Source organism: Saccopteryx leptura, chromosome 1, assembly GCF_036850995.1.
Source record: "Saccopteryx leptura isolate mSacLep1 chromosome 1, mSacLep1_pri_phased_curated, whole genome shotgun sequence".
Lineage (NCBI taxonomy): Eukaryota > Metazoa > Chordata > Mammalia > Chiroptera > Emballonuridae > Saccopteryx > Saccopteryx leptura.
In genome coordinates, this window is record NC_089503.1 from 183,718,774 (window position 1) to 183,729,381 (window position 10,608).

Sequence of the window (10,608 nt, forward strand, 5' to 3'; positions counted from 1 at the left end):
TTGTTCTACAGCTAAAATTACAATCAATTTTTTTTTTAAATGAGAAGGGGAGATAGTGAGGCAGACCCCACATGTGCCCCGACTGGGATCCACCTAGCAACTCCATCTGGGGTCAATCCTCTACCGAACTATTCTTAGCACCTAGGCCACACTCAAACCAATCAAGTCACTGGCTGCAGGATGGGAAGAGGGAGGGAAAAGGGAAGGAAGGGGGAGAAAAGGGGGAGAGAAGAGGGAGAAAAAGGGGAGGGAAGGCAGAGGAAATCAAACCCAGGAAGTCCACAGGCTGGGCGGATGCTTTATCCACAAAGCCATCGGCAAGGGCCAATCAATTCTAATTCATAAATATTGTATTGAATGTGCAAAGCACTGCATATACTCCCCTCCCTGGAGCCTCTTACAATCTGACAGGAAGATCAATAACCAAAACTATGCTACAGATGTGTTCTGTTCTATAAAATAACCACAAATCAGGCATAACCTGTGGTGGCGCAGTGGATAAAGCATCGACCTGGAATGCTGAGGTTGCCGGTTCAAAACCCTAGCCTGACCAGGCAGTGGTGCAGTGGATGGAGCGCCAGACTCGGATGCCGAGGACCCAGGTTCGAGACCCCGAGGTCGCCGGCTTGAGCGGGGGCTCATCTGGTGTGAGCAAAAGCTCACCAGCTTGGACCCAAGGTCGCTGGCTCGAGCAAGGGGTTACTCGGTCTGCTGAAGGCCCACGGTCAAGGCACATGTGAGAAAGCAGTCAATGAACAACTAAGGTGTCGCAATGCGCAATGAAAAACTAATGATTGATGCTTCTCATCTCTCCGTTCCTGTCTGTCTGTCCCTATCCCTCTGTCTCTGTAAAAAAAAATAAATATAAAAAAAAAATTGCCTGACCAGGCGGTGGCGCAGTGGATAGAGTGTAGGACTGGGATGCAGAGGACCCAAGTTCGAGACCACGAGGTAGCCAGCTTGAGCATGTGTTCATCTGGTTTGAGCAAAAGTTCACCAGCTTGAACCCAAGGTCGCAGGCTTGAGCAAGGGGTCACTCGGTCGGTCTGCTGAAGGCCCACGGTCAAGGCACATATGAGAGAGCAATCAATGAACAACTAAGGTGTCGCAAGGAAAAACTGATGATTGATGCTTCTCATCTCTCTCCGTTCCTGTCTGTCTGTCCCTGTCTATCCCTCTCTCTGACTCTCTCTGTCCCTGTAAAGAAACAAAACAAAAAAACCCCCTGGGCTTGCCTGGTCAAGGCACATATGGGAGTTGATGCTTCCTGCTCCTCCCCCCTCCTCTCTCTCTCACTCTCCTCTCTAAAGTGAAAAAAAAAAAAAAAGTTAAAAATAAAACCCTCAAATAAAATAAAACAATCACAAATCAAATGCTAGGAGACAAGTGTATGAGGGAAAAGGAAAAACCAGGAAGTCAGTTATTTTGTACTGTTTTATTTAAAAAGTGGAATTTAAATTGTCCTTCAAAAAGCCTGATTAGGTGGTGGCGCAGTGAATAGAGCAAGCGCCCCCAAACTATGGCCCATAGGCTGCATGCGGCCCCCTGAAGCCATTTATCCGCCCCCACCACATTTCTGGAAGGGGCACCTCTTTCACTGGTGTTCAGTGAGAGGAGCACTGTATTTGGCGGCCCTCCAATGGTCTGAGGGACAGTGAACTGACCCCCTGTGTAAAAAGTTTGGGGACCCCTGGAATACACCATCAACCTAGGATGCTGTGGACCCAGGTTCCAAACCCTGAAGACACCAGGGGTCACTGGTTTGAGTGTGGGATCACTGACATGACCCCATGGTCGCTGGCTTGAAGCCCAAGGTCACTGGCTTGGCTGGAACCTCCCTCACCCTCGTCTAGGCACAGATGAGAAAGCAATCAATAAACAACTAATGTGCCACAACTACAGGCTGATGCTTCTCATCTCCCTTCCTGTCTGTCTCTCTCACTAAAAAAAAATTAACAAAAAAACAAAACTATCCTTCAAGAGATGAGCAGAATTTTTTTTTTAAGATTTTTATTTATTGATTTTAGAGAGAGAGGAAGGTGGGTGGTAATGAAAAGTATCAACTCATAGTTGCTTCACTGTAGTGGTTCAATGGTTGTTTGTCTTAAGTGCCTTGACTGGGCAAGCCCTGGGTTTCACACTGGTGACCTCAGAGTTCCAGGTTGATGCTCTCTGCCCACTGTGCCACCGTAGGCCAGGAAAGATGAGCAGGATTTTGACCCAGAAGATTGCCAATTGTCAAGTGAACTCACAAAAAGGGCATGTTTTCTGTTTTGGTTTAGTGAGCCCCCACATAGAAACCTAGAATGTATTCATTCAGTTACACAATAAATGTTTAAAGAGCCTCTGTTATGTGCTGGGCACTGTTTCCAGTGCCAGAGAAAGAGCAGTGAAGGAAAGAGATAAAGACCCTTGCACACAGTGGCTATGACAGGAGGTAATTTTGGGTCAAGTAAGATTGGCCTGAATTAGGGCCGTGACTATAGGAACAGAAAGGAGGGTGAAGATAATCTACAGAATGATTTATGTAGTCATTCATAATGAAGTTATATATCAATGACTTATTGTGTGCTTCCTCAATAAAGGAACAGTAAAAAAAGTTAGGAATTAATACCTTCTCTGAGGCTTACCATATTACAGATTACACACTCACCTTCTTATTACATGTGACAGGCAAATTCCCCACAAACACAGTTCTCTCATTCTTTAACCTCTCTTCTTCTTGGTTGACTTGAATTTTCTTCTTTTGATTGACAGCTGTGTGATCTACATCATCAAGTACTGTTCTGTATGCTATTTTAATACCAGACTGAGAAATTTTCCTTTTCTGCCTTTGTTTCTGGTGAATTTCTTCTTCTAAACCAGCATTTGCTAGAGCGTTTTCTCTTTTGAAGGCAAAACCCCCCCCCAAAAAAAACAAAAAACAAAAAGGAGTCATGAAAGCCAGCTCTACTATAAGACAAAGCACAGTGATTAGAAATATTTCTGCCTGACCTGTGGTAGTACAGTGGATAAAGTGTAGACCTGGAACACTGAGATCGCCAGTTTGAAACCCTGGGCTTGTCCGCTTAAGACACACCATGCTTCCTGCTCTTCCCCCTATTCTCTCTCTCTCTCTCCTCTCTAAAATGAGTAAATAAAATCTTTAAAAAAAATTTAAAAAAAGTTTGACCTGTGGTGGCACAGTGGATCAAGCATCGACCTGGAAATGCTGAGGTCACCGGTTCGAAACCCTGGGTTTGCCTGGTCAAGGCACATATGGGAGTTGATGCTTCCAGCTCCTCCCCCCTTCTCTCTCTCTGTCTCTCTCTCCCTCTCTGTCTCTCTCTCTCCCTCTCCCTCTCTCTCTCCTCTCTAAAAATGAATAAATAAAATAAAATAAATATATATATTAAAAAAAATTTTTTTTAAAAGAAATATTTACTACCTACTTCTGGCTTTCCTAAATACATATAAACATACCATTCACAAATATATCTAAATTTTAAAAGTAATGTTACAAAAAAGTGACTAGTATCTTTAGAAAACTCCAGCCAGAAGATGTTAAGCTCCATTTCTGAAAATATGTTAAAACTAACAGGTCATAAGACTATGGGCCTGACCAGGCGGTGGCGCAGTGGATAGAGCATCGGACTGGGATGCGGAAGGACCCAGGTTCGAGACCCCAAGGTTGCCAGCTTGAGTGCAGGCTCATCTGGTTTGAGCAAGGCTCACCAGCTTGGACCCAAGGTCGCTGGCTCCAGCAAGGGGTTACTTGGTCTGCTGAAGGCCCGTGGTCAAGGCACATGTGAGAAAGCAATCAATGAACAACTAAGGTGTTACAACGCACAATGAAAAACTAATGATTGATGCTTCTCATCTCTCTCCGTTCCTGTCTGTCTGTCCCTGTCTATCCTTCTTTCTGACTCACTCTCTGTCTCTATAAAAAATAAATAAATAAATAAAATTAAAAAAAAAAAAAAAAAAAGACTATGGGATCATCCCTATGATCCCAAGCTCAAGCCAGAGACCTCGGGGTTTCAAACTTGGGTCCTCTGCAATCCAGGCAGATGCTCTATCTACTGCACCATCGCTGGTCAGGGAACGTGGGTTCATTTTAAAGATTTTGGGAGATTCAGCTGACATTCTCCCAATGCCTAATTCCATTCTCTGCTCTGAAACTCTAGGGGCACTGCAGCACCCCTGGGGGTGTTTAAGGTCAACATGCCTGCAAATTATTTATTTTGTGAAAGCAATCTGGCCAATAGGAAAAACCAGATTTCCTACTTAGATTAGTTCTGCAATACTATATTTAAAGGACTGCTTATCAAAAGTAAATTTTGAAACGACAAATACAATATAAAGTCTTGGGGCACCTGGCCCTGGCCAGTTGGCTCAGTGGTAGAGCGTCGGCCTAGTGTGCGGAGGACCCGGGTTCGATTCCCGGCCAGGGCACACAGGAGAAGTGCCCATTTGCTTCTCCACCCCTCCGCCGCGCTTTCCTCTCTGTCTCTCTCTTCCCCTCCCGCAGCCAAGGCTCCATTGGAGCAAAGATGGCCCGGGCGCTGGGGATGGCTCTGTGGCCTCTGCCTCAGGCGCTAGAGTGGCTCTGGTCGCAACATGGCGACGCCCAGGATGGGCAGAGCATCGGCCCCTGGTGGGCAGAGCTTCGCCCCTGGTGGGCGTGCCGGGTGGATCCCGGTCGGGCGCATGCGGGAGTCTGTCTGACTGTCTCTCCCTGTTTCCAGCTTCAGAAAAATGAAAAAAAAAAAAAAGTCTTGGGGCACCTGGATAAAGTGAGGTCTGAGCATCAATGTAACAAGAAAACTGATCCGGGATCTTAAGGAGTAAGGAGGAGAGAATGGGGAGTAGGAGCCATTCATTCACTCATTCATTCATTCAATATTTCCTGGATTTTTACCGAAGTCTAGCCTCTGGCCATACAAAGATAGAAACCATTAAAGGCCTTTCAAGAAGTCCAGTCTCTGGAAAGCAAAGTTCATGATAAAATGGTAACATTTATAATACATGGTATAGAAACATAAAAGAAATATAAAAGGCCTCTCAGAGGAAAGGCAGTGTCAACTACACAGTCTTCAGTAAATGCTGACCTTTTTATTTATTTATTTCTAATTTTTGAGAAAGAGGAACGGGGTGGGGGAAAGGGAGAGAAAGAAGCATCAACTCATTGTTCTTAGTTGTGCACCCACTGATTGCTTCTACTACATGCCCTGACCAGGGCTCCAACTGGCAACCTTGGGGTTGAGCTGGTGCTCTCAGGATTGAGCCCTGACTGGGGCTTGAATTGGTACTCTTGGGGTTAGCCAAAGACACTGGATATAGCTGGTGACCTCAGTGCTCCTGGATGACAGTCTATCCACTGTGCCATCCACTGTGCCACCGCACAGGGCAATGCTGACCATTATTACTACCTCAGCAAAGCATAAGATCCACTAAGGAAAGGTCCATGTCTCATTTTTTGCTCACTGTGGTAAATAAAAGTACACAGCAGGAGTGAAAGGACAGTATGGTAAGGTGGGAACCAGGTCTAGAGGGCTGTCTTATTATGCAGAAGTGCTTAGATTTTTAAAAATGTTTTTTTTAAATTTATTTATTCATTTTAGAGAGAGACAGAGGGGGGGGGAGGAACAGGAAGTATCAATTCCCACATGTGCCTTAACCAGACAAGTGCAGGGTTTCGAACTGGCAACCTCCGCGTTCCAGGTCAACGCTTTATCCACGCGCCACTACAAGTCAGGCAGAAGTGCTTAGATTTTTATCCCACAGAAGATAGGGAGCCACTGAAGACTCTGAGAATGCCTAAAAAAATCATTTGGGCAGCAGAGCAAAAGATAATTAGTCAAAAGGCTAGAAAAGACATACCACTAAGGAGACAGTTATAACTGTGTGTAGTTGGGAAGACAAGAGATTAGCCAGAGCAAGGGAGGGGTCGGCAGCAGAAGACAGATTTAAAAGATAATTAAAACCCTGAATGGGCAGATCAGTTGGTTGATGTCATCCTGATATGCTAAGGTTGCAGGTTCAATCCTCTATCAGGGCATATATAAGTATCAACCATGGACGTGAGCTGCAAAGTATAGAATTGTGACAACAATTCCAGTGCCATGCGGACTTTTTCTGGATGTGGACTTTTCCTGGACTCCTGCTCCTTGTGACAGCTCCTAATAGACTGAACTGGGGTTGGGTTGCATTTATCTGGGACTTGGCATGGTGTTGGGGCCAACTTGGACTTGGTGAACATGTTAAGGACACTACTCTTTTATGGATTCTTGCTGTATTGGCCAAGAGTTTGCTTAAAGGCTTTAATCACTGTAAAAAAAAAAAAAAAATAGAAGACTGGATAAAGAAGATGTGGCACATATACACCATGGTATACTATTCAGCCATAAGAAATGATGACATCGGATCACTTATAACAAAATGGTGGGATCTTTTTTTTTTTTTTTTTTTTTTTAAAATAAATTTTTATTGATGTTAATGGGATGACATTAATAATTTAGGGTACATATATTCAAATAAAATATGTCTAGGTTATTTTGTCATTAAATTATGTTGCATACCCCTCACCCAGAGTCAGATTGTCCTCCGTCATCCTCTGTCTAGTTTTCTCTGTGCCCCTCCCCCTCCCCCTAACTCTCCCTCCCTCCCTCCTGCGTCCTCCCTCCCCCCACCCCTGGTAACCACCACTCTCTTGTCCATGTCTCTTAGTCTAGTTTTTATGTTCCACCAATGTATGGAATCATGTAGTTCTTGTTTTTTTCTGATTTACTTATTTCACTCCGTATAATGTTATCAAGATCCCACCATTTTGCTGTAAATGATCTGATGTCATCATTTCTTATGGCTGAGTAGTATTCCATAGTGTATATGTGCCACATCTTCTTTATCCAGTCTTCTATTGAAGGGCTTTTTGGTTGTTTCCATGTCTTGGCCACTGTGAACAGTGCTGCAATGAACATGGGGCTACATGTGTCTTTACGTATCAATGATTCTGAGGTTTTGGGGTATATACCCAGTAGAGGGATTGCTGGGTCATAAGGTAGTTCTATTTGCAGTTTTTTGAGGAAAAAATGGTGGGATCTTGATAACATTATACAGAGTGAAATAAGTAAATCAGAAAAAAACAAGACCTGCATTATTCCATACATTGGTGGGACATAAAAACGAGACTAAGAGGCATGGACAAGAGTGTTGTAGTTACAGGGGGCGGGGGAAGGAAAGGAGGGAGAGGGGGAGGGGGAGGGGCACAAAAAAAAAACTAGATAGAAGGTGATGGAGGACAATCTGACTTTGGGTGATGGGTATGCAACAGAATTGAATGACAAGATAACCTGGACATGTTTTCTTTGAATATATGTACCCTGATTTATTGATGTCACCCCATTAAAATTAATAAAAATTAAAAAAAATATAAATCAATGAATGCATCAATAAGTAGATCAACAAATTGATGTTTCTCTCTCTCCCTTCCTTTCTCTCTAAAATAAAATAAAAGATAATTAAAAAAACAGTGTCATTAGGCCTGACCAGGTGGTGGTGCAATGGATAGAGCGTCGGACTGGGATGCGGAGGACCCAGGTTCGAGACCCCAAGGTTGCCAGCTTGAGCTCGGGATCATCTGGTTTGAGCAAAGTTCACCAGCTTGGACCCAAGGTTGCTGGCTTGAGCAAGGGGTTACTTGGTCTGCTGAAGGCCCATGGTCAAGGCACATGTGAGAAAGCAATCAATGAACTAAGGTGTCACAATGAAAAACTGATGATTGGTGCTTCTCGTCTCTCTCCATTCCTGTCTGTCTGTCCCTCTCTCTGACTCTGTCTCTGTGGAAAAATAAAAACAAAAACAAAAAAAACCCCAGTGTCATTAGGACTTGGCAACTGATTAGATTTGCAAGATGACTCCCAAGTCACCAGCTCAGGCAACTGAAAGGCTGGTGGTCCCACTCATGTAGGAACAAGTTTGATGAGGATAATAAGCTTAGACTGAAGCATTCTTGAATTTGAGGTGTATACAGAATATACAGGTACAGATGTGGTGGGTGAACAGACACATAGGTCTGATGATTAGGAGCAAGGAGAGAACAGTGGTTCATGGCACAAACAACATGGCCCAGAATGAAGAGTGAAAAAAGGTCATGAGATTATGGTGAACAGAATCTTGAGGAAAATTATCATCTAGGGAGCAGTCAGAAAAAATAAAATACCAAGAAGAAACAGACAAAAAAAGAATCAGAATAGATCGCTACAGAAGAAAACAATAGTGTTGAGAAGAAATGCAGCAATGTAGCCCTGGCAGGATAGCTTGGTTGGTTGGAGCTTCATCCTGAAGTGCAGAGGTTGCTGATTCAATCCCCAGTCAGGGCACATACTGTCTCTGTATCTCTCTCTCCCTGCCTCTCTCTAAATAGAAAGAAAGAAAGAAAAAGAAAGGAAAGAAAGAAAGAAAAAGCAGCAATGTGAAATGTAGCGGATAAGACTCATAAGATGAAGCCTCCACTGCCTATTAAATACAATAAGTAGGTCAGGATGGCTTCAGTGAGCACTGTTTCAGAAATATGGTCAGATCGCAAAAAAACAAACACAACAACTAACCAGAATGCCAATGAGTGGGAGAGAAAACAGAGGAAGAAAAAGGAAGACAGCCACACAAAGACTTCTAATAGCTTGACTATGAAGGCAAGGACAGAGGGAATGGTGCCAAACAGAGACAATGACTATAGACCAGATTTTGTTTGGTTGGATTTTTATTCTTATTTATTTATTTATTTATTAGCAAGAGAGAGGGAGATGCAGACAGAGAGACAGGAAGGGAGAGAGAAGCATCAACTCATAGTTGCAGCACCTTAGTTGTTCATTAATTGCTTTCTCATATGTGCCTTGACCAGGGGGGCTCCAATCGAGCCAGTAACCCTTTGCTCAAGCCAGTGACCATGGGGTCATATTTATGATCCCACACTCAAACTGGTGACCACACATTAAGCTGGTGAGCCCGCACTCAAGTGGGCGACCTCAGAGTTTTGAAACTGGGTCCTCAGCGTCCCAGGCCAACACTCTATTCACTGCACCAATGCCTGGTCAGGCATATATGTTTTTTTAAGATGAGACTCTTGAGTATACTTATATGGCAGGCAGACCTAAGATATGGGAAAGAAGAGAAAAGGAAGGTCTGACAGCATATCCCTAAGGAGGCTGAGGAGGAGGTAAGTTGTATACACAGCACACGTGACTGAATTAACTTTGGATAAGGAGGGGAAGGGGAAGAGGAAGAAATTAAAGGTGTGCAGAGATATATTAAGGAGGAAGATAAAAAGTAATTCACAATGCTTAGCAATTAGTAGCTCTCTGAACAGGCAACAAGACCATCTGCTGAGAGAGAAAAGAGAAACAAGAAGCCTGAAAGACCTAAGAAAAAAGTTAACTGGGAATCTGTGTTGGTACTATTTGGATCTTGATCCAAATAAACTGTGAAAGAAATTTTAAGCTAATGGGGATTTCCATTAATAAATAAAAATAAATGGATCTCTTAATAAATAAGTTTAAGAAAACCAAGTCATCTTTCATACAGATGATGAAATATTTACAGATGAAACATAAGTCTCAGGTTTGCTTTCAAATAAAGACGGGCTATTAAGGGGTAAAGATGAAATAAGACTGGTCCAGTGTTAAGAGCCATTGTTGTTCGGTAAGTGGGGATCCTCATCTTTTCAAGTGTTGAATACCAATAAAGTTTTCCATGATACAAATGTTTTATGAAAACATAAACACAGTTAGAACTATGACATGAGAAAAAAATTAAGATGGAAATTGCAGGTGTAATATCTCAGTTTCTTTACCACCTTAATTCTTTAGTCAACTAAGAATTTCACCAACCTGACTGCCAACTTTTTGTCCACATCAGAAAATTCCTTCACTTTCACCTTTTTTGCAGGTTCTTGCAGAAACGGTCTTTGAATTCGGGATGTACTTACTTCCTCCTCATCCTGTTTGCGTTTTTTGGTGGTTTCCTTTTAAAAGTTTGAAGGTATGTGTGAGCTCTCAGCCTTCTAAATAACTCCGTGGTCTTCCCAGGTCAGCCCCCACCCCCACGGGCACGCCCAGCCGGGAAAGGCCCCCTGCGATCCAGCAAGCGTGCCCCACGTCAAAAGCCGTGTCCCGTGAGGCAGGCTCTCGCTTTGAAGCTGTCCAACGGACCATCGGGAAGAACTAGCGACTCACCTGGGGCACAGGCACGTACACGGGCGGAAGCTGAGACTCCCCGGAGCTGAAGAGGGCCGCCAGCTGACCGGCGAGGCCTCTGGAGCGGCGCCCGCCGGGGACCAAGCTATCGGCCACCTGCCCCACCAGGTAGTCGGCCCTCGGGGGCGCGTCGCCGCCGCCGCCGCCGTCCGGGCTCCGCCTAGAGACCGACGCCAAGGCTTAGGGACGCCGCGCCCCGCCTGCCCTCCAGCCCATCCCAGGGGACGCGCTCGCCACTCACCCCTTCGTGCCCCTGTCTCTTTTCCTCCCTTTGCTCTTCCCTCCCGGTGCCATTCTCTGCCCGAGGCCTTCGCGAGCCGCACTTCCAGGCCGCACCGACTTCCGGTATGAGCCACACCCCTTCCGGGCTAGCGTC

At 44.5% G+C, this 10,608-nt stretch overlaps 1 protein-coding gene and 1 non-coding gene across 2 annotated transcripts in view; one reads left to right on the forward strand and one right to left on the reverse strand.

Moving 5' to 3' along the window:
* Positions 1–10,592, reverse strand: part of RBM34 (RNA binding motif protein 34) — a 32,803-nt gene extending 22,211 nt beyond the window's left edge. The window contains exons 1-4 of the mRNA XM_066382648.1: positions 10,474–10,592; positions 10,212–10,392; positions 9,867–10,000; positions 2,654–2,885 (exon numbers count right to left, since the gene is read on the reverse strand). Coding sequence (XP_066238745.1) covers positions 2,654–2,885; positions 9,867–10,000; positions 10,212–10,392; positions 10,474–10,526 — 600 coding nt within the window. The 5' untranslated portion in view covers positions 10,527–10,592. The remainder of the gene's footprint in view (positions 1–2,653; positions 2,886–9,866; positions 10,001–10,211; positions 10,393–10,473) is intronic.
* On the forward strand, positions 4,359–4,434 carry TRNAT-AGU (transfer RNA threonine (anticodon AGU)). Its single transcript has one exon. It is a non-coding gene; the product is annotated as a tRNA-Thr (tRNA).
* Positions 10,593–10,608: the final 16 nt, after the last annotated feature.